The sequence below is a fragment of the Labrus mixtus genome, chromosome 8 (assembly GCF_963584025.1).
Source record: "Labrus mixtus chromosome 8, fLabMix1.1, whole genome shotgun sequence".
NCBI lineage: Eukaryota > Metazoa > Chordata > Actinopteri > Labriformes > Labridae > Labrus > Labrus mixtus.
Window position 1 is genome coordinate 30,723,205 of NC_083619.1, and position 26,147 is coordinate 30,749,351.

Sequence of the window (26,147 nt, forward strand, 5' to 3'; positions counted from 1 at the left end):
GATCTGATTTAAAAGACAGCAGCCTGATAACTCCACCTGTTTTAGACTTTGAGTCAGCTGTCAATCATCTCTCACTAACTTTTGCTTTAAATGACGTCAAATCATTTAGTGATAGCTCCAAGTGTAACCTGAACACACGTGTCTCTCTCTGCCCTCATGGACGACTGACAGGATGTTCAGCCACACACACACACACACACACACACACACACACACACACACACACACACACACACACACACACACACACACACACACACACACACACACACACACAGCGTCATAGAGGGACATCCAGAAGCTTCTTGTGCAGGTACTGCTTCACGTCCTCGATGCCGTTCAGTTTCTCCAGCTCGTGGTATGGCAGCTGAGAGGGGACAAGACACAGGTCACCTTAAGAGACGGTACGCAGGACACTGTGACACACTGAGACACACAGAGACACACTGAGTCACACTGAGACACACTGAGTCACACTGAGTCACACTGAGACACACTGAGCCTAATGGGTAATGTAAAGGTGGGCGGAGTCAGGTGGGTCGGTGGACGGAGTCAGAGTAATGTAAAGGTGGGCGGGGGTCAGAGTAATGTAAAAGTGGGCATGGTCACAGTAATGTAAAGGTGGGCGGGGGTCAGAGTAATGTAAAGGTGGGCGGGGTCACAGTAATGTAGAGGTGGGCGTGGTCACAGTAATGTAAAGGTGGGCGGGGTCAGAGTTATATACACGCGTTGGCACGGTGTGGGCAGGGTCTGACCTGCAGGATGATGTATCCCAGCAGCCTCAGGTGGCGGTCCCTCATGGCCCTGGAGCCCACCAGGACCTCAGAGTTGTGGCAGTAGTGCCACTTGTCGTTGACAGACATGATGACCCTGCAGAAACACACAGTGAGTCCTGGTTCTATTTGATCTGGATTACTGGTACCGAGCCTAACTCACCTCCTGATGGCCCTCTGTTCTGTGGGGGGGTCATCTGACTCGGTCCTCTCAGAGGGTTGGAGCTGTGGGGGTGAGGGGGGCTCTCTGTCAGCCCCAGGCCCCTCGGGGTATGTGGCTCCCTCGTAGAATCCAGGCAGCTCGCAGTCTATCCCCTTGCCCCCCTGGGTCCCTGCCCCCCCCTTGTCCTCGAGGATCTTCCCGATTGAAAACTGGAAGAGTGAGTCTGGTGCTGGTGCCCCTGCAGGTCCAGGGGCCCCTGGCTGTGCCAGGCTGTCGGAAGGGGGGCTGCTGAGTGTGGAGCTGTCCTGGCTCTCCAGAGAGTGCTCCTTGGGCAGACCCGAGTAGAACTCTGCAGGGGGGCCGTAGTAGGGGGCGTAATCCAGGGAGCCCCCATTACTACCTAACCGCTGGGGCCCAGGGGCTGCTGTGGCCCCTGTGGTGCTGCGGATGTGGTGGGGCAGGAAGGATCTGGACTCTATGTTCACGCCCATTGCCTCGCCCCCCTGACCTGGCTGCTCTGCCCCCTCCACCAGAGCAGCAAACGGAGAGAACTTCTGGAACTCTGAGGTCATTATGGAAACAGACCCATCTGCAGGCTTAGCTGCCACAGCAACGCAGGACGGCGGGACAATGGTCAGAGCTAAACCTGCTCCAGTCCTGATGGGCAGAACCCGACCAGAACTGTCGATCCACAACACAAAATCTGCAGACAAGTTAACAAACAACTAGTCAACTAACAAGTCAACCAAACAACCAACCAATCAACCAGGCAACAAATCAACAAATCAGTCAACCAAACAGTCAATCGAACAACCAGGCAACAAATCAACCAACCAACCAACAAAACAGTAAATCGAACAACCAGGCAATCAACCAACCAACCAACCAAACAGTAACTCGAAAAACCAGGCAATCAAACAGTCAATCGAACAACCAGACAATCGAACAACCAACCAGTCAATCGAACAACCAGACAATCAACCAACCAACCAACCAAACAGTCAATCGAACAACCAGACAATCAACCAACCAACCAACCAAACAGTCAATCGAACAACCAGACAATCAACCAGCCAACCAACCAAACAGTCAATCGAACAACCAGACAATCAACCAACCAACCAAACAGTCAATCGAACAATCAGACAATCAACCAACCAACCAAACAGTCAATCGAACAACCAGACAGACAACCAACAAACCAACCAAACAGTCAATCGAACAACCAGACAGACAATCAACCAACCAACCAAACAGTCAATCGAACAACCAGGCAATCAACCAACCAACCAACCAGTCAATCGAACAACCAGGCAACCAACCAACCAACCAGACAGACAATCGAACAACCAGGCAATCAACCAACCAACCAACCAGTCAATCGAACAACCAGACAGACAACCAACCAACCAGACAGACAATCAACCAACCAACCAAACAATCAATCGAACAACGAGACAGACAACCAACCAACCAACCAGACAATCAACCAACCAGACAGACAATCGAACAACCAGACAGACAACAAACCAACCAACCAAACAGTCAATCGAACAACCAGGCAACCAACCAACCAACCAAACAGTCAATCGAACAACCAGACAGACAATCAACTAGGCAACCAAACAGTCAATCGAACAACCAGACAATCAACCAACCAACCAAACAGTCAATCGAACAACCAGACAGACAACCAACCAACCAGACAGACAATCAACCAACCAACCAAACAATCAATCGAACAACCAGACAGACAACCAACCAACCAACCAGACAATCAACCAACCAGACAGACAATCGAACAACCAGACAGACAACAAACCAACCAACCAAACAGTCAATCGAACAACCAGGCAATCAACCAACCAACCAACCAGTCAATCGAACAACCAGGCAACCAACCAACCAACCAACCAGTCAATCGAACAACCAGACAGACAACCAACCAACCAAACAGTCAATCGAACAATCAACCAACCAAACAGTCAATCGAAAAACCAGACAATCAACCAACCAATCAAACAGTCAATCGAACAACCAGACAATCAACCAACCAACCAAACAGTCAATCGAACAACCAGGCAACCAACCAACCAACCAAACAGTCAATCGAACAACCAGACAATCAACCAACCAACCAAACAGTCAATCGAACAACCAGACAGACAAACAACCAACCAAACAGTCAATCGAACAACCAGACAGACAACCAACCAACCAGACAGACAATCAACCAACCAACCAAACAATCAATCGAACAACCAGACAGACAACCAACCAACCAACCAGACAATCAACAAACCAGACAGACAATCGAACAACCAGACAGACAACAAACCAACCAACCAGACAGACAATCAACCAACCAACCAACCAAACAGTCAGCCAACCAACCAAACAATCAATCGAACAACCAGACAGACAACCAACCAACCAACCAACCAGACAATCAACCAACCAGACAATCAACAAACCAGACAATCGAACAACCAGACAGACAACAAACCAACCAACCAGACAGACAATCAACCAACCAACCAAACAGTCAATCGAACAACCAGACAATCAACCAACCAAACAGTCAATCGAACAACCAGACAATCAACCAACCAACCAACCAAACAGTCAATAGAACAACCAGATAATCAACCAACCAACCAACCAACCAGTCAATCGAACAACCAGACAATCAACCAACCAAACAGTCAATCGAACAACCAGGCAACCAACCAACCAACCAAACAGTCAATCGAACAACCAGACAATCAACCAACCAACCAAACAGTCAACCGAACAACCAGGCAACCAACCAACCAACCAAACAGTCAATCGAACAACCAGACAGACAATCAACTAGGCAACCAAACAGTCAATTGAACAACCAGAAAATCAACCAACCAACCAAACAGTCAATCGAACAACCAGACAGACAATCAACTAGGCAACCAAACAGTCAATCGAACAACCAGACAATCAACCAACCAACCAAACAGTCAATCGAACAACCAGACAGACAATCAACTAGGCAACCAAACAGTCAATCGAACAACCAGACAGACAATCAACCAGGCAACCAAACAGACAATCGAACAACCAGACAATCAACCAAACAGTCAATCGAACAATCAGACAATCAACCAACCAACCAACCAGACAGACAATCAACCAACCAACCAAACAGTCAATCGAACAACCAGACAATCAACCAACCAACCAAACAGTCAACCGAACAACCAGGCAACCAACCAACCAACCAAACAGTCAATCGAACAACCAGACAGACAATCAACTAGGCAACCAAACAGTCAATCGAACAACCAGACAATCAACCAACCAACCAAACAGTCAATCGAACAACCAGACAGACAATCAACTAGGCAACCAAACAGTCAATCGAACAACCAGACAGACAATCAACCAGGCAACCAAACAGTCAATCGAACAACCAGACAATCAACCAAACAGTCAATCGAACAATCAGACAATCAACCAACCAACCAACCAGACAGACAATCAACCAACCAAACAGTCAATCGAACAACCAGACAATCAACCAAACAGTCAATCGAACAATCAGACAATCAACCAACCAACCAACCAGACAGACAACCAACAAACCAACCAAACAGTCAATCAAACAACCAGACAGACAATCAACCAACCAACCAAACAGTCAATCGAACAACCAGACAATCAACCAACCAACCAAACAGTCAATCGAACAACCAGACAGACAATCAACCAACCAGACAGACAATCAACCAACCAGACAATCAACCAACCAGACAGACAACCAACAAACCAACCAAACAGTCAATCAAACAACCAGACAGACAATCAAACAACCAACCAACCAACCAGTCAATCGAACAACCAGACAATCAACCAACCAACCAAACAGTCAATCGAACAACCAGACAATCAACCAACCAACCAAACAGTCAATCGAACAACCAGACAATCAACCAACCAACCAAACAGTCAACCGAACAACCAGGCAACCAACCAACCAACCAAACAGTCAATCGAACAACCAGACAATCAACTAGGCAACCAAACAGTCAATCGAACAACCAATCAACCAACCAACCAAACAGTCAATCGAACAACCAGACAGACAATCAACTAGGCAACCAAACAGTCAATCGAACAACCAGACAACCAACCAACCAACCAAACAGTCAATCGAACAACCAGACAGACAATCAACCAGGCAACCAAACAGTCAATCGAACAACCAGACAATCAACCAAACAGTCAATCGAACAATCAGACAATCAACCAACCAACCAACCAGACAGACAATCAACCAACCAACCAAACAGTCAATCGAACAACCAGACAGACAACCAACAAACCAACCAAACAGTCAATCAAACAACCAGACAGACAATCAACCAACCAACCAAACAGTCAATCGAACAACCAGACAATCAACCAACCAGACAATCAACCAACCAGACAGACAACCAACAAACCAACCAAACAGTCAGTCAAACAACCAGACAGACAATCAACCAACCAACCAACCAAACAGTCAATCGAACAACCAGACAGACAAACAACCAACCAAACAGTCAATCGAACAACCAGACAGACAACCAACCAACCAGACAGACAATCAACCAACCAACCAAACAATCAATCGAACAACCAGACAGACAACCAACCAACCAACCAGACAATCAACAAACCAAACAGACAATCGAACAACCAGACAGACAACAAACCAACCAACCAGACAGACAATCAACCAACCAAACAGTCAGCCAACCAACCAAACAATCAATCGAACAACCAGACAGACAACCAACCAACCAACCAGACAATCAACCAACCAGACAATCGAACAACCAGACAGACAACAAACCAACCAACCAGACAGACAATCAACCAACCAACCAAACAGTCAATCGAACAACCAGACAATCAACCAACCAACCAACCAAACAGTCAATCGAACAACCAGACAATCAACCAACCAACCAACCAAACAGTCAATAGAACAACCAGATAATCAACCAACCAACCAACCAACCAGTCAATCGAACAACCAGACAATCAACCAACCAAACAGTCAATCGAACAACCAGGCAACCAACCAACCAACCAAACAGTCAATCGAACAACCAGACAATCAACCAACCAACCAAACAGTCAACCGAACAACCAGGCAACCAACCAACCAACCAAACAGTCAATCGAACAACCAGACAGACAATCAACTAGGCAACCAAACAGTCAATCGAACAACCAGAAAATCAACCAACCAACCAAACAGTCAACCGAACAACCAGGCAACCAACCAACCAACCAAACAGTCAATCGAACAACCAGACAGACAATCAACTAGGCAACCAAACAGTCAATCGAACAACCAGACAATCAACCAACCAACCAAACAGTCAATCGAACAACCAGACAGACAATCAACTAGGCAACCAAACAGTCAATCGAACAACCAGACAGACAATCAACCAGGCAACCAAACAGTCAATCGAACAACCAGACAATCAACCAAACAGTCAATCGAACAATCAGACAATCAACCAACCAACCAACCAGACAGACAATCAACCAACCAACCAAACAGTCAATCGAACAACCAGACAATCAACCAAACAGTCAATCGAACAATCAGACAATCAACCAACCAACCAACCAGACAGACAATCAACCAACCAACCAAGCAGTCAATCGAACAACCAGACAGACAACCAACAAACCAACCAAACAGTCAATCAAACAACCAGACAGACAATCAACCAACCAACCAACCAACCAGTCAATCGAACAACCAGACAAACAGTCAATCGAACAACCAGACAATCAACCAACCAACCAAACAGTCAACCGAACAACCAGGCAACCAACCAACCAACCAGTCAATCGAACAACCAGACAATCAACTAGGCAACCAAACAGTCAATCGAACAACCAATCAACCAAACAACCAAACAGTCAATCGAACAACCAGACAGACAATCAACCAACCAACCAAACAGTCAATCGAACAACCAGACAATCAACCAACCAGACAATCAACCAACCAGACAGACAACCAACAAACCAACCAAACAGTCAGTCAAACAACCAGACAGACAATCAACCAACCAACCAAACAGTCAATCGAACAACCAGACAGACAAACAACCAACCAAACAGTCAATCGAACAACCAGACAGACAACCAACCAACCAGACAGACAATCAACCAACCAACCAAACAATCAATCGAACAACCAGACAGACAACCAACCAACCAACCAGACAATCAACAAACCAGACAGACAATCGAACAACCAGACAGACAACAAACCAACCAACCAGACAGACAATCAACCAACCAACCAACCAAACAGTCAGCCAACCAACCAAACAATCAATCGAACAACCAGACAGACAACCAACCAACCAACCAGACAATCAACCAACCAACCAACCAAACAGTCAATCGAACAACCAGACAATCAACCAACCAACCAACCAAACAGTCAATCGAACAACCAGACAATCAACCAAACAGTCAATCGAACAACCAGACAGACAACCAACCAACCAAACAGTCAATAGAACAACCAGATAATCAACCAACCAACCAAACAGTCAATCGAACAACCAGACAGACAATCAACCAACCAAACAGTAAATCGAACAACCAGACAATCAACCAACCAACCAAACAGTCAATCGAACAACCAGACAGACAATCAACCAACCAACCAACCAGACAGACAACCAACCAAACAGTCAATCAAACAACCAGGCAATCAACCAACCAACCAAACAGTCAATCGAACAACCAGACAATCAACCAACCAACCAAACAGTCAATCGAACAACCAGACAGACAATCAACCAACCAACCAACCAACCAGACAATCAACCAACCAACCAAACAGTCAATCGAACAACCAGGCAATCAACCAACCAACCAACCAAACAGTCAATCGAACAACCAGACAGACAACCAACCAACCAAACAGTCAATCGAATAACCAGACAGACAATTAACCAACCAACCAAACAGTCAATCGAACAACCAGACAGACAATCAACCAACCAGACAATCAACCAACCAACCAACCAGACAGAATATCAACCAACCAACCAAACAGTCAATCGAACAACCAGGCAATCAACCAACCAACCAAACAGTCAATCGAACAACCAGACAATCAACCAACCAACCAAACAGTCAATCGAACAACCAGACAATCAACCAACCAACCAACCAGTCAATCGAACAATCAGACAATCAACCAACCAACCAGACAATCAACCAACCAAACAGTCAATCGAACAACCAGACAGACAACCAACAAACCAACCAAACAGTCAATCAAACAACCAGACAGACAATCAACCAACCAACCAACCAACCAACCAAACAGTCAACCGAACAACCAAGCAACCAACCAAACAGTCAATCGAACAACCAGACAGACAATCAACTAGGCAACCAAACAGTCAATCGAACAACCAGACAATCAACCAACCAACCAAACAGTCAATCGAACAACCAGACAGACAATCAACTAGGCAACCAAACAGTCAATCGAACAACCAGACAACCAACCAAACAGTCAATCGAACAACCAGACAGACAATCAACCAGGCAACCAAACAGTCAATCGAACAAACCAGACAATCAACCAAACAGTCAATCGAACAATCAGACAATCAACCAACCAACCAACCAGACAGACAATCAACCAACCAACCAAACAGTCAATCGAACAACCAGACAATCAACCAAACAGTCAATCGAACAATCAGACAATCAACCAACCAACCAACCAGACAGACAATCAACCAACCAACCAAACAGTCAATCGAACAACCAGACAATCAACCAAACAGTCAATCGAACAATCAGACAATCAACCAACCAACCAACCAGACAGACAATCAACCAACCAACCAAACAGTCAATCGAACAACCAGACAGACAACCAACAAACCAACCAAACAGTCAATCAAACAACCAGACAATCAACCAACCAACCAGTCAATCGAAAAACCAGACAGACAATCAACCAACCAACCAAACAGTCAATCGAACAACCAGACAGACAACCAACAAACCAACCAAACAGTCAATCAAACAACCAGACAATCAACCAACCAACCAGTCAATCGAAAAACCAGACAACCAACCAACCAAACAGTCAATCGAAAAACCAGACAATCAACCAACCAACCAACCAGACAGACAATCAACCAACCAGACAATCAACCAACCAAACAGACAATCAACCAACCAGACAGACAATCAACCAACCAGACAGACAATCAACCAACCAGACAACCAACAAACCAACCAAACAGTCAGTCAAACAACCAGACAGACAATCAACCAACCAACCAAACAGTCAATCGAACAACCAGACAGACAAACAACCAACCAAACAGTCAATCGAACAACCAGACAGACAACCAACCAACCAGACAATCAACCAACCAGACAATCAACAAACCAGACAGACAATCGAACAACCAGACAGACAACCAACCAACCAAACAGTCAATCGAACAACCAGACAGACAACCAACCAACCAAACAGTCAATTGAATAACCAGACAATCAACCAACCAACCAAACAGTCAATCGAACAACCAGACAGACAATCAAACAACCAACCAAACAGTCAATCGAACAACCAGACAGACAATCAACCAACCAACCAAACAGTCAATCGAACAACCAGACAGACAATCAACCAACCAACCAAACAGTCAATCGAACAACCAGACAATCAACCAACCAACCAAACAGTCAATCGAACAACCAGACAGACAATCAACCAACCAGACAATCAACCAACGAACCAACCAGACAGACAATCAACCAACCAACCAAACAGTCAATCGAACAACCAGGTAATCAACCAACCAACCAAACAGTCAATTGAACAACCAGACAATCAACCAACCAACCAAACAGTCAATCGAACAATCAGACAATCAACCAACCAACCAGACAATCAACCAACCAAACAGTGAATCGAACAACCAGACAAACAACCAACAAACCAACCAGTCAATCAAACAACCAGACAGACAATCAACCAACCAACCAGTCAATCGAACAACCAACCAGACAGACAACCAACCAACCAACCAACCAGTCAATCGAACAACCAGACAGACAACCAACCAACCAACCAAACAGTCAATCGAAGAACCAGACAGACAATCAACCAACCAACCAACCAACCAGTCAATCGAACAACCAGGCAATCAACCAACCAACCAAACAGTCAATCGAACAACCAGACAATCAACCAACCAACCAAACAGTCAATCAAACAACCAGACAATCAACCAACCAACCAAACAGTCAATCGAACAATCAGGCAATCAACCAACCAACCAAACAGTCAATCGAACAACCAGACAATCAACCAACCAAACAGTCAATCAACCAACCAGTCAATAAATCAACAAATCAGTCAACAAACAATCAATCTACCAAACCAATTTTGTAGTATCAGTGTGTAGTACCTGTGTAGTACCCGGGGGCGAGTACTTCGTCCTGTTTGTAGTTGTGTTCTCCCACCAGCTGTCTCAGAGCCTCGGCCACCAGACCTTTATAACTGAAAGAGAAAAAGACATCAGAACCAGATCAAACCACCAGGACCAGCTTAAACCATCAGAACCAGATCAAACCATTAGGACCAGCTCAAACCATCAGGACCAGCTTAAACCATTAGAATCAGATCAAACCACCAGGACCAGCTTAAACCATCAGGACCAGCTCAAACCATCAGGACCAGCTCAAACCATCAGGACCAGCTTAAACCATTAGAATCAGATCAAACCATCAGGACCAGCTTAAACCATCAGAACCACCTTAAACCATCAGAACCACCTTAAACCATCAGAACCACCTTAAACCAGTCTGAATCTGTACATATTTACCTGTACTTGCGGTTGACCTCGTCAGCAGTCAGGGCGTGGTCAAACATCAGCACCTTGTGTGAGTCCTGCAGTCGGGGTCCACTGTAGTCCCTGAACTCCAGCTCCACAGCAGCATCCAGCAGAGACAGGTATCGCCTCACGATCAGCGCGTACGGACTGTCTGTGAGGGGGCGGGGCCAAGACAAAACAACACACCTGGTACTGTTAGTGATCTATGTCCAGTCACTGAACAACTTCTGACATGTGGGGCAACGCCTACAGCCAACTGGGAGTGTTTGTTTTAACATGTGTGTTGTTGGTTGTTTTAACATGTGTGTTGCTGGTTGTTTTAACATGTGTTGTTGTTGGTTGTTTTAACATGTGTTGTTGGTTGTTTTAACATGTGTGTTGCTGGTTGTTTTAACATGTGTTGTTGGTTGTTTTAACATGTGTGTTGTTGGTTGTTTTAACATGTGTTGTTGGTTGTTTTAACATGTGTTGGTTGTTTTAACATGTGTTGCTGGTTGTTTTAACATGTGTGTTGTTGGTTGTTTTAACATGTGTGTTGTTGGTTGTATTAACATGTGTGTTGTTGGTTGTTTTAACATGTGTGTTGTTGGTTGTTTTAACATGTGTGTTGTTGGTTGTATTAACATGTGTTGCTGGTTGTTTTAACATGTGTGTTGCTGGTTGTTTTAACATGTGTTGTTGTTGGTTGTTTTAACATGTGTTGTTGGTTGTTTTAACATGTGTTGCTGGTTGTTTTAACATGTGTTGTTGGTTGTTTTAACATGTGTTTTAACATGTGTGTTGCTGGTTGTTTTAACATGTGTGTTGCTGGTTGTTTTAACATGTGTTGCTGGTTGTTTTAACATGTGTGTTGTTGGTTGTTTTAACATGTGTGTTGTTGGTTGTTTTAACATGTGTTGCTGGTTGTTTTAACATGTGTTGTTGGTTGTTTTAACATGTGTGTTGTTGGTTGTTTTAACATGTGTTGCTGGTTGTTTTAACATGTGTGTTGTTGGTTGTTTTAACATGTGTGTTGTTGGTTGTATTAACATGTGTTGCTGGTTGTTTTAACATGTGTGTTGCTGGTTGTTTTAACATGTGTTGTTGGTTGTTTTAACATGTGTTGTTGGTTGTTTTAACATGTGTGTTGTTGGTTGTGTTAACATGTGTTGCTGGTTGTTTTAACATGTGTGTTGCTGGTTGTTTTAACATGTGTTGTTGTTGGTTGTTTTAACATGTGTTGTTGGTTGTTTTAACAAGTGTTGCTGGTTGTTTTAACATGTGTTGTTGGTTGTTTTAACATGTGTTTTAACATGTGTGTTGCTGGTTGTTTTAACATGTGTTGCTGGTTGTTTTAACATGTGTGTTGTTGGTTGTTTTAACATGTGTGTTGTTGGTTGTTTTAACATGTGTTGCTGGTTGTTTTAACATGTGTTGTTGGTTGTTTTAACATGTGTGTTGTTGGTTGTTTTAACATGTGTTGCTGGTTGTTTTAACATGTGTGTTGTTGGTTGTTTTAACATGTGTTGCTGGTTGTTTTAACATGTGTGTTGCTGGTTGTTTTAACATGTGTTTTAACATGTGTGTTGTTGGTTGTTTTAACATGTGTTGCTGGTTGTTTTAACATGTGTGTTGTTGGTTGTTTTAACATGTGTGTTGTTGGTTGTTTTAACATGTGTGTTGCTGGTTGTTTTAACATGTGTGTTGCTGGTTGTTTTAACATGTGTTGCTGGTTGTTTTAACATGTGTTGCTGGTTGTTTTAACATGTGTTGCTGGTTGTTTTAACATGTGTTGCTGGTTGTTTTAACATGTGTGTTGCTGGTTGTTTTAACATGTGTGTTGTTGGTTGTTTTAACATGTGTGTTGCTGGTTGTTTTAACATGTGTGTTGCTGGTTGTTTTAACATGTGTGTTGTTGGTTGTTTTAACATGTGTGTTGTTGGTTGTTTTAACATGTGTTGTTGGTTGTTTTAACATGTGTGTTGCTGGTTGTTTTAACATGTGTTGTTGGTTGTTTTAACATGTGTGTTGTTGGTTGTTTTAACATGTGTTGTTGGTTGTTTTAACATGTGTGTTGTTGGTTGTTTTAACATGTGTGTTGTTGGTTGTTTTAACATGTGTTGTTGGTTGTTTTAACATGTGTGTTGTTGGTTGTTTTAACATGTGTGTTGTTGGTTGTTTTAACATGTGTGTTGTTGGTTGTTTTAACATGTGTTGTTGGTTGTTTTAACATGTGTGTTGTTGGTTGTTTTAACATGTGTTGTTGGTTGTTTTAACATGTGTTGTTGGTTGTTTTAACATGTGTTGCTGGTTGTTTTAACATGTGTGTTGTTGGTTGTTTTAACATGTGTGTTGGTTGTTTTAACATGTGTTGTTGGTTGTTTTAACATGTGTGTTGTTGGTTGTTTTAACATGTGTGTTGGTTGTTTTAACATGTGTTGTTGGTTGTTTTAACATGTGTGTTGTTGGTTGTTTTAACATGTGTGTTGTTGGTTGTTTTAGCATGTGTGTTGCTGGTTGTTTTAACATGTGTGTTGCTGGTTGTTTTAACATGTGTGTTGTTGGTTGTTTTAACATGTGTGTTGCTGGTTGTTTTAACATGTGTTGTTGGTTGTTTTAACATGTGTGTTGCTGGTTGTTTTAACATGTGTGTTGCTGGTTGTTTTAACATGTGTTGTTGGTTGTTTTAACATGTGTGTTGCTGGTTGTTTTAACATGTGTGTTGTTGGTTGTTTTAACATGTGTGTTGTTGGTTGTTTTAACATGTGTGTTGCTGGTTGTTTTAACATGTGTTGCTGGTTGTTTTTATGTGTGTTGCTGGTTGCTAGATGTGTTGCTGGTTGTTTTAATTTGTGTTGCTGGTTGCTAGCTGTGTTGCTGGTTGTTTTAATTTGTGTTGCTGGTTGCTAGCTGTGTTGCTGGTTGTTTTAATTTGTGTTGCTGGTTGCTAGCTGTGTTGCTGGTTGTTTTAATTTGTGTTGCTGGTTGTTTTAATTTGTGTTGCTGGTTGCTAGCTGTGTTGCTGGTTGTTTTAATTTGTGTTGCTGGTTGCTAGCTGTGTTGCTGGTTGTTTTAATTGGTGTTGCTGGTTGCTAGCTGTGTTGCTGGTTGTTTTAATTTGTGTTGCTGGTTGCTAGCTGTGTTGCTGGTTGCTAGCTGTGTTGCTGGTTGTTTTAATTTGTGTTGCTGGTTGCTAGCTGTGTTGCTGGTTGTTTTAATTTGTGTTGCTGGTTGCTAGCTGTGTTGCTGGTTGTTTTAATTTGTGTTGCTGGTTGTTTTAATTTGTGTTGCTGGTTGTTTTAATTTGTGTTGCTGGTTGTTTTAATTTGTGTTGCTGGTTGCTAGCTGTGTTGCTGGTTGTTTTAATTTGTGTTGCTGGTTGCTTGCTGTCTGTGTGTCGTACTGACTGGTGACGTTGCTGATGAAGGCGGAGGAGAAGACGCGGTGCATCACGGGGCCGGGGAAGTGTCCGAGCTGGAACAGCGACATGAGGATGTTGACAGTGGCGAGCGGCGAGCTGAGCGCCTTCAGTTCAACAACTTCCTCAAGACGAGAGAAGAATTGTTGCTCGCCGGACGGACGGTAACTCATCCTGCTGAACGGGAACACCAGCTTCTGGATCACCTGAGGACACAAAAACACCTGTAGAGGGCGGTACAGAGGGGCTGAAGGTCACATGACCTCGGTTACCCAGCTCACTTTGCTGTCCAGGTACTCGGCCTTCTTCACCAGGAAGTCTGCGATCGTGTCCAGCAGTCGAGTCTCTCTTAGGCGATGGCGAGCGATGTACTTAGCGATCAGAGCCATCGTGTATGGAGTGATGCTGTCCACCTTCTTTGGCAACTCATCTGTTAGGGAGCAACGACAGGTCACATGACTGACTGAGCCCGGGTCACGTGACCGACTGAGCCCGGGACCATGGCCGACCGACTGAGTCCGGGTCACGTGACCGACTGAGTCCGGGTCACGTGACCGACTGAGTCCGGGTCACATGACCTGGTGTCACAGAGCTCACCTGCTAGGCTGCTGATGAACCTCTCCTGTCTGTTCTGGTAGAACAGGTGAGAACTAAAGATCAACTCTAGACTCTTGTTGCTCGCCTCCCGAGCGCACGCCGCCAACATCTCATCCAGCAGCGCCATCTCCTGGTCACGAACGCCGCTCACGCTCGCCAGAGTGTGTTTGACCAGACGCAGGATCTTCCTGAGAGACACGGGACAGAAACATGCATCAGAGCGCTTCAACCCCCACTCCTCATCAAGTGTTCAAACTCATAGAACTGCAGTTACATCCAGTAACCTAAGACAGCGCTCGCCAGTGTTGGGCGTTACTGAAAAAAAAGGAATATATTACTCACTACTCGTTAATTTAATGACTTTATTTATTACTCTCTGTCTACAGTAACATGTTACATTACTCCTTATGTTACTTTATTTATCACTCTGTCTACAGTAACATGTTACATTACTCCTTATGTTACTTTATTTATTACTCTGTCTACAGTAACATGTTACATTACTCCTTATGTTACTTTATTTATTACTCTGTCTACAGTAACATGTTACATTACTCCTTATGTTACTTTATTTATCACTCTGTCTACAGTAACATGTTACATTACTCCTTATGTTACTTTATTTATTACTCTGTCTACAGTAACATGTTACATTACTCCTTATGTTACGTTATTTATCACTCTGTCAACAGTAACATGTTACATTACTCCTTATGTTACTTTATTTATCACTCTGTCTACAGTAACATGTTACATTACTCCTTATGTTACTTTATTTATTACTCTGTCAACAGTAACATGTTACATTACTCCTTATGTTACTTTATTTATTAGTCTGTCAACAGTAACATGTTACATTACTCCTTATGTTACTTTATTTATTACTCTCTGTCAACAGTAACATGTTACATTACTCCTTATGTTACTTTATTTATCACCCTGTCTACAGTAACATGTTACATTACTCCTTATGTTACTTTATTTATCACTCTGTCAACAGTAACATGTTACATTACTCCTTATGTTACTTTATTTATCACTCTGTCAACAGTAACATGTTACATTACTCCTTATGTTACTTTATTTATTACTCTGTCAACAGTAACATGTTACATTACTCCTTATGTTACTTTATTTATTACTCTGTCTACAGTAACATGTTACATTACTCCTTATGTTACTTTATTTATCACTCTGTCTACAGTAACATGTTACATTACTCCTTATGTTACTTTATTTATCACTCTGTCAACAGTAACATGTTACATTACTCCTTATGTTACTTTATTTATCACTCTGTCTACAGTAACATGTTACATTACTCCTTATGTTACTTTATTTATTACTCTGTCAACAGTAACATGTTACATTACTCCTTATGTTACTTTATTTATCACCCTGTCTACAGTAACATGTTACATTACTCCTTATGTTACTTTATTTATTACTCTCTGTCAACAGTAACATGTTACATTACTCCTTATGTTACTTTATTTATCACCCTGTCTACAGTAACATGTTACATTACTCCTTATGTTACTTTATTTATCACTCTGTCTACAGTAACATGTTACATTACTCCTTATGTTACTTTATTTATTAGTCTGTCAACAGTAACATGTTACATTACTCCTTATGTTACTTTATTTATTACTCTCTGTCAACAGTAACATGTTACATTACTCCTTATGTTACTTTATTTATTACTCTCTGTCAACAGTAACATGTTACATTACTCCTTATGTTACTTTATTTATTACACTGTCTACAGTAACATGTTACATTACTCCTTATGTTACTTTATTTATCACTCTGTCTACAGTAACATGTTACATTACTCCTTATGTTACTTTATTTATTACTCTCTGTCAACAGTAACATGTTACATTACTCCTTATGTTACTTTATTTATTACACTGTCTACAGTAACATGTTACATTACTCCTTATGTTACTTTATTTATCACCTTGTCTACAGTAACATGTTACATTACTCCTTATGTTACTTTATTTATTACCCTGTCTACAGTAACATGTTACATTACTCCTTATGTTACTTTATTTATTACTCTGTCTACAGTAACATGTTACATTACTCCTTATGTTACTTTATTTATCACTCTGTCAACAGTAACATGTTACATTACTCCTTATGTTACTTTATTTATTACTCTGTCTACAGTAACATGTTACATTACTCCTTATGTTACTTTATTTATCACTCTGTCTACAGTAACATGTTACATTACTCCTTATGTTACTTTATTTATTACACTGTCTACAGTAACATGTTACATTACTCCTTGTTACTTTATTTATTACTCTGTCTACAGTAACATGTTACATTACTCCTTATGTTACTTTATTTATCACTCTGTCAACAGTAACATGTTACATTACTCCTTATGTTACTTTATTTATCACTCTGTCTACAGTAACATGTTACATTACTCCTTATGTTACTTTATTTATCACTCTGTCTACAGTAACATGTTACATTACTCCTTATGTTACTTTATTTATCACTCTGTCTACAGTAACATGTTACATTACTCCTTATGTTACTTTACTTATCACCCTGTCTACAGTAACATGTTACATTACTCCTTATGTTACTTTATTTATCACTCTGTCTACAGTAACATGTTACATTACTCCTTATGTTACTTTATTTATTACTCTCTGTCTACAGTAACATGTTACATTACTCCTTATGTTACTTTATTTATCACTCTGTCTACAGTAACATGTTACATTACTCCTTATGTTACTTTATTTATCACTCTGTCTACAGTAACATGTTACATTACTCCTTATGTTACTTTATTTATCACTCTGTCTACAGTAACATGTTACATTACTCCTTATGTTACTTTATTTATCACCCTGTCTACAGTAACATGTTACATTACTCCTTATGTTACTTTATTTATCACTCTGCCTACAGTAACATGTTACATTACTCCTTATGTTACTTTATTTATCACTCTGTCAACAGTAACATGTTACATTACTCCTTATGTTACTTTATTTATTACTCTCTGTCTACAGTAACATGTTACATTACTCCTTATGTTACTTTATTTATTACTCTCTGTCTACAGTAACATGTTACATTACTCCTTATGTTACTTTATTTATTACTCTGTCAACAGTAACATGTTACATTACTCCTTATGTTACTTTATTTATTACTCTCTGTCTACAGTAACATGTTACATTACTCCTTATGTTACTTTATTTATTACTCTCTGTCTACAGTAACATGTTACATTACTCCTTATGTTACTTTATTTATCACTCTGTCTACAGTAACATGTTACATTACTCCTTATGTTACTTTATTTATCACTCTGTCAACAGTAACATGTTACATTACTCCTTATGTTACTTTATTTATCACCTTGTCTACAGTAACATGTTACATTACTCCTTATGTTACTTTATTTATCACTCTGTCTACAGTAACATGTTACATTACTCCTTATGTTACTTTATTTATCACTCTGTCAACAGTAACATGTTACATTACTCCTTATGTTACTTTATTTATTACTCTGTCAACAGTAACATGTTACATTACTCCTTATGTTACTTTATTTATTACTCTGTCTACAGTAACATGTTACATTACTCCTTATGTTACTTTATTTATCACTCTGTCTACAGTAACATGTTACATTACTCCTTATGTTACTTTATTTATCACTCTGTCTACAGTAACATGTTACATTACTCCTTATGTTACTTTATTTATCACTCTGTCAACAGTAACATGTTACATTACTCCTTATGTTACTTTATTTATCACTCTGTCTACAGTAACATGTTACATTACTCCTTATGTTACTTTATTTATCACTCTGTCTACAGTAACATGTTACATTACTCCTTATGTTACTTTATTCATTACTCTCTGTCTACAGTAACATGTTACATTACTCCTTATGTTACTTTATTTATCACTCTGTCTACAGTAACATGTTACATTACTCCTTATGTTACTTTATTTATCACTCTGTCTACAGTAACATGTTACATTACTCCTTATGTTACTTTATTTATCACTCTGTCTACAGTAACATGTTACATTACTCCTTATGTTACTTTATTTATCACTCTGTCTACAGTAACATGTTACATTACTCCTTATGTTACTTTATTTATTACTCTGTCTACAGTAACATGTTACATTACTCCTTATGTTACTTTATTTATCACTCTGTCAACAGTAACATGTTACATTACTCCTTATGTTACTTTATTTATCACTCTGTCTACAGTAACATGTTACATTACTCCTTATGTTACTTTATTTATTACTCTCTGTCTACAGTAACATGTTACATTACTCCTTATGTTACTTTACTTATCACTCTGTCTACAGTAACATGTTACATTACTCCTTATGTTACTTTATTTATCACTCTGTCTACAGTAACATGTTACATTACTCCTTATGTTACTTTATTTATCACTCTGTCTACAGTAACATGTTACATTACTCCTTATGTTACTTTATTTATTACTCTGTCTACAGTAACATGTTACATTACTCCTTATGTTACTTTATTTATCACTCTGTCTACAGTAACATGTTACATTACTCCTTACGTTACTTTACTTATCACTCTGTCTACAGTAACATGTTACATTACTCCTTACGTTACTTTACTTATTACTCTGTCTACAGTAACATGTTACATTACTCCTTATGTTACTTTATTTATCACTCTGTCTACAGTAACATGTTACATTACTCCTTATGTTACTTTATTTATCACTCTGTCTACAGTAACATGTTACATTACTCCTTACGTTACTTTACTTATTACTCTGTCTACAGTAACATGTTACATTACTCCTTATGTTACTTTATTTATCACTCTGTCTACAGTAACATGTTACATTACTCCTTATGTTACTTTATTTATCACTCTGTCAACAGTAACATGTTACATTACTCCTTACGTTACTTTACTTATTACTCTGTCTACAGTAACATGTTACATTACTCCTTATGTTACTTTATTTATCACTCTGTCTACAGTAACATGTTACATTACTCCTTATGTTACTTTATTTATCACTCTGTCAACAGTAACATGTTACATTACTCCTTATGTTACTTTATTTATCACTCTGTCTACAGTAACATGTTACATTACTCCTTATGTTACTTTATTTATCACTCTGTCAACAGTAACATGTTACATTACTCCTTATGTTACTTTATTTATCACCTTGTCTACAGTAACATGTTACATTACTCCTTATGTTACTTTATTTATCACTCTGTCTACAGTAACATGTTACATTACTCCTTATGTTACTTTATTTATCACCCTGTCTACAGTAACATGTTACATTACTCCTTATGTTACTTTATTTATCACTCTGTCTACAGTAACATGTTACATTACTCCTTATGTTACTTTATTTATCACCCTGTCTACAGTAACATGTTACATTACTCCTTATGTTACTTTATTTATCACTCTGTCTACAGTAACATGTTACATTACTCCTTATGTTACTTTATTTATTACTCCCTGCCTACAGTAACATGTTACATTACTCCTTATGTTACTTTATTTATCACTCTGTCTACAGTAACATGTTACATTACTCCTTATGTTACTTTATTTATCACTCTGTCTACAGTAACATGTTACATTACTCCTTATGTTACTTTATTTATTACTCCCTGCCTACAGTAACATGTTACATTACTCCTTATGTTACTTTACTTATCACTCTGTCTACAGTAACATGTTACATTACTCCTTGTTACTTTATTTATTACTCTGTCTACAGTAACATGTTACATTACTCCTTATGTTACTTTATTTATTACACCCTGCCTACAGTAACATGTTACATTACTCCTTATGTTACTTTATTTATTACACTGTCTACAGTAACATGTTACATTACTCCTTATGTTACTTTATTTATCACTCTGTCTACAGTAACATGTTACATTACTCCTTATGTTACTTTATTTATCACTCTGTCAACAGTAACATGTTACATTACTCCTTATGTTACTTTATTTATCACCCTGTCTACAGTAACATGTTACATTACTCCTTATGTTACTTTATTTATTACTCCCTGCCTACAGTAACATGTTACATTACTCCTTATGTTACTTTATTTATCACTCTGTCTACAGTAACATGTTACATTACTCCTTATGTTACTTTATTTATCACTCTGTCTACAGTAACATGTTACATTACTCCTTATGTTACTTTATTTATTACTCCCTGCCTACAGTAACATGTTACATTACTCCTTATGTTACTTTACTTATCACTCTGTCTACAGTAACATGTTACATTACTCCTTATGTTACTTTATTTATTACTCCCTGCCTACAGTAACATGTTACATTACTCCTTATGTTACTTTATTTATCACTCTGTCTACAGTAACATGTTACATTACTCCTTATGTTACTTTATTTATTACACTGTCTACAGTAACATGTTACATTACTCCTTATGTTACTTTATTTATTACACCCTGCCTACAGTAACATGTTACATTACTCCTTATGTTACTTTATTTATTACACTGTCTACAGTAACATGTTACATTACTCCTTATGTTACTTTATTTATTACACCCTGCCTACAGTAACATGTTACATTACTCCTTATGTTACTTTATTTATTACTCTGTCTACAGTAACATGTTACATTACTCCTTATGTTACTTCATTAGTTCTTTTTCGCTTGTAGCTGTCCATGATTAAAATCCAGTCTTGGTTGTTTTGTAGAGCTACAGCTAACGTCCGCGGCCGCAGAAGGCTCGTTGGAGGGGTTTATTTACACAAGCTTCACGTTGTTGTTGTTGTTGTTGTTGTGTTGTTAGTGAAGCCCGCAGGAAAACTGCAAACCTGGTAACCATGATGCTCGCTGACTTCGTGCCTGGCTGACGTGATGAAATCAATCTGGGGATTGTTTTATTTTAAATCAGATGTAATAACAACAACAGTAAGGTTCGTGTGAGTAATTGTAATATTATTACTGCCCACCACAGCGCTCGCTAACCGTCTCTCTGACAGCAGGCTGTAACGTGGCAAGCTGTGATGTCACAGCTGGAGAACTCATTGTTGATCTCTCACCTGTTGGCGAGCAGCTGGTCAGGGTTTGGAGGTGTGCTGGTATTGTTAGCGCCCCCTGCAGCGGGGCTAGAGTCCTGCGGCTGCAGCGAGCGCCACTTGAGTCTGTAGTAGGACAGAAGCAGGAAGAGCGTCTGTGGGTGGCGCTCTCTCTCCAGGTTCTTCTCCAGGCCGGTGAGGCACGCCTCGGTGAGCGGGTGCGTGCTGCCCGGGTGAAGCTTCATACTGGAGCTGAACACCATGGACACGTCCTTCTGGTTAAACTGGTTCAGTCTGGACTGAGACTCCGCCTCCAACACCTGGACCACCTGAGAGTCGCTGGGGAGACCTGTGGAGAGGGACATGATGACATCACACCTGACAGCTGAAAGATGACCTGATGGAGACATGATGACATCACACCTGACAGCTGAAAGATGACCTGATGGAGACATGATGACATCACACCTGACAGCTGAAAGATGACATCACACCTGACAGCTGAAAGATGACATCACACCTGACAGATGACATCGCACCTGACAGCTGAAAGATGACCTGATGGAGACATGACGACATCACACCTGACAGCTGAAAGATGACATCACACCTGACAGATGACATCACACCTGACAGCTGAAAGATGACCTGATGGAGACATGACGACATCACACCTGACAGCTGAAAGATGACATCACACCTGACAGCTGAAAGATGACATCACACCTGACAGCTGAAAGATGACCTGATGGAGACATGACGACATCACACCTGACAGCTGAAAGATGACATCACACCTGACAGCTGAAAGATGACCTGATGGAGACATGACGACATCACAGCTGACAGCTGAAAGATGACATCACACCTGACAGCTGAAAGATGACCTGATGGAGACATGACGACATCACACCTGACATGACGACATCACACCTGACAGCTGAAAGATGACCTGATGGAGACATGATGACATCACACCTGACAGCTGAAAGATGACATCACACCTGACAGCTGAAAGATGACATCACACCTGACAGCTGAAAGATGACCTGATGGAGACATGACGACATCACACCTGACAGCTGAAAGATGACCTGATGGAGACATGACGACATCACACCTGACAGCTGAAAGATGACATCACACCTGACAGCTGAAAGATGACCTGATGGAGACATGACGACATCACACCTGACAGCTGAAAGATGACCTGATGGAGACATGACGACATCACACCTGACAGCTGAAAGATGACATCACACCTGACAGCTGAAAGATGACCTGATGGAGACATGACGACATCACACCTGACAGCTGAAAGATGACATCACACCTGACAGCTGAAAGATGACATCACACCTGACAGCTGAAAGATGACATTACACCTGACAGCTGAAAGATGACATCACACCTGACAGCTGAAAGATGACATGATGACATCACACCTGACAGATGAAAGATGACCTGATGGAGACATGACGACATCACACCTGACAGCTGAAAGATGACATGATGACATCACACCTGACATGATGACATCACATCTGACAGCTGAAAGATGACATGATGACATCACACCTGACATGATGACATCACACCTGAAAGATGACATCACACCTGACAGTTGAAAGATGACATGATGACATTACACCTGACATGATGACATCACACCTGACATGATGACATCACACCTGACAGCTGAAAGATGACCTGATGGAGACATGATGACATCACACCTGACATGATGACATCACACCTGACAGCTGAAAGATGACCTGATGGAGACATGATGACATCACACCTGACATGATGACATCACACCTGACAGCTTAAAGATGACATGATGACATCACATCTGACATGACGACATCACACCTGACAGCTGAAAGATGACCTGATGGAGACATGACGACATCACACCTGACATGACGACATCACACCTGACAGCTGAAAGATGACCTGATGGAGACATGATGACATCACACCTGACATGATGACATCACACCTGACAGCTTAAAGATGACATGATGACATCACATCTAACATGACGACATCACACCTGACAGCTGAAAGATGACATCACACCTGACAGCTGAAAGCTGATATGATGACATTACACCTGACATGATGACATCACACCTGACAGCTGAAAGATGACATCACACCTGACAGCTGAAAGATGACATCACACCTGACAGCTGAAAGATGACCTGATGGAGACATGATGACATCACACCTGACATGATGACATCACACCTGGAGACAGGACTCACCGAGTGCAGCCACGGCGTACAGACAGTTGACGATGCTGAAGTTGTCAAACTTGGCGCAGTCGTTGACGATGGCGTTGCAGAGCGTCTGAAAGTCCTGATGCTCCAGGATCTGACGTCTGACTCCGCCCTCCGCCACTCCTCCCAACGCCTCGCTGACGTCACCACCACCCCGCAAAAGTGGCGGTGCCTGCAGCAGCTGTCCGATCTTCTGCAGGGCGACGGGGTAGTGGTTGTGGGAGATCTTAGCGGGGTTCTGGGTGACCCAGCGCAGCACCTCGTCGGGCCGCCGCGAGCGCTCGATCAGACGCTTCATGGTGAAGAACGTGTCGTAACTCATCTTTTCGTGGATGAAGTTCCACGTTTTCTTCTTGCTGCTGCTGGCCGGCCCGCCTCCAGGAGGCGCCGCCCCTCCATACATGTGGAAGTGGGCGTGGTGCTGGTAGTGGGCGGTCAGAGGGGGCGGGGCTAGATGGGCAGGGTGCGGCTGGGGGTGAGGATGGGGGTGGTAGTGGTGGTGGAAGTGCGCTCCTCGGTGGGCGTCAGGGCGCCCCTGATACAGCGGGTAGGCCGGGGAAGGGGACGCCGCGTGAGAGTGGTGGGAAAGGTGAGGCGGATGGGGGGCCTCGAGCACGGCTAGCCCCGCCCTCCGACCCTGTTTGACCCCACTTCCTCCTCCTCCCCCCGTGGTGTTGTAGAGGCGGGGGGTGTACATGGCAGCAGACTTAAGGGCGGGGCGGGGCGGGCAAGGAGGGAGGTGGCGAGCTTGGCTCAGGAGGCGCCACCCAGTGGACAAAAGGAGCATAGTCCAACAGGCCAGCCGCCGGGAGGCAACAACTCAGAACTCCTGCAGCAGAAGAAGGAGAGGAAGAAGAAGAAGAAGAAGAAGAAGAAGAGATGAGTCCATGCAAAATCAGGTTTATTTACACACACACACACACACACACACACACACACACACACACACACACACACACACACACACACACACACACACACACACACACACACACGGTTGATGACGTCATACATTATGTGACGGCTGTCAGTCAGTTAGCTTCCTGACGGTTAGCAGTTAGCAGCTCGGCTAACAGGTAAACTCAATGTCACAGACCGTGATGCTACAGTTAGCATGTTAGCTTCATATCCCAACTGAGCCGACATAAACAAGCTAACCAAAGCTAAGCTGCTCTGTTAGCATCATTCTGTCGGTTAACGTGGTTATTACCGGGGGGGTTAACTCGTGTTTAACCCGGGTAAACCCGGGTAAACCAGGGTGACAGTGTGTTACCTCATGTCTCAGTACCGGACACAGCTCCTCAGTGTTCAGCGGGGATCATTCCTCCACACAGCCCGCACACTCCATCCTGCAGCTCCCGGCATGCACCTGCTGTCCGACAGCGCCCCCTGTCTGCTGCTCTTCTTCTCTTCTTCTCTTCTTCTCTGGTTGTAGTTTCATCGCCACCTTGTGGACGGGAGGCTGCACCAGCTGTTTACAGCTCTGTCTCTCATTTAATGACCGAAAACACCAAATCTTTATTCAAAGTTTAAAATGTAAAGTTTAAAATGTAAAGTTTTGGTTTGTACACATTTAAAATGTAAAGTTTTGGTTTGTGCACATTTAAAATGTAAAGTTTTTGTTTGTACACATTTAAAATGTAAAGTTTTGGTTCGTACACATTTAAAATGTAAAGTTTAAAATGTAAACTTTTGGTTTGTACACATTTAAAATGTAAACTTTTGGTTTGTACACATTTAAAATGTAAAGTTTAAAATGTAAAGTTTTGGTTTGTACACATTTAAAATGTAAAGTTTAAAATGTAAAGTTTTGGTTTGTACACATTTAAACTGTAAAGTTCTGGTTTGTACACATTTAAAATGTAAAGTTTAAAATGTAAAGTTTTT

The 26,147-nt window shown here is 41.4% G+C and overlaps 1 protein-coding gene across 1 annotated transcript; it reads right to left on the reverse strand.

Moving 5' to 3' along the window:
- On the reverse strand, window positions 1–25,089 carry fastk (Fas-activated serine/threonine kinase). Its single transcript, XM_061045524.1, has 10 exons — window positions 24,246–25,089; window positions 21,997–22,321; window positions 14,863–15,050; window positions 14,547–14,695; window positions 14,255–14,471; window positions 10,860–11,019; window positions 10,443–10,534; window positions 937–1,639; window positions 756–870; window positions 1–367 (listed from the first exon to the last, which is right to left on the reverse strand). The coding sequence occupies exons 1-10, from the start codon at window positions 25,045–25,047 to the stop codon at window positions 281–283; spliced, it is 2,838 nt and encodes a 945-aa protein (XP_060901507.1). The 5' UTR covers window positions 25,048–25,089; the 3' UTR covers window positions 1–280.
- Between the last annotated feature and the right edge of the window lie 1,058 nt (window positions 25,090–26,147).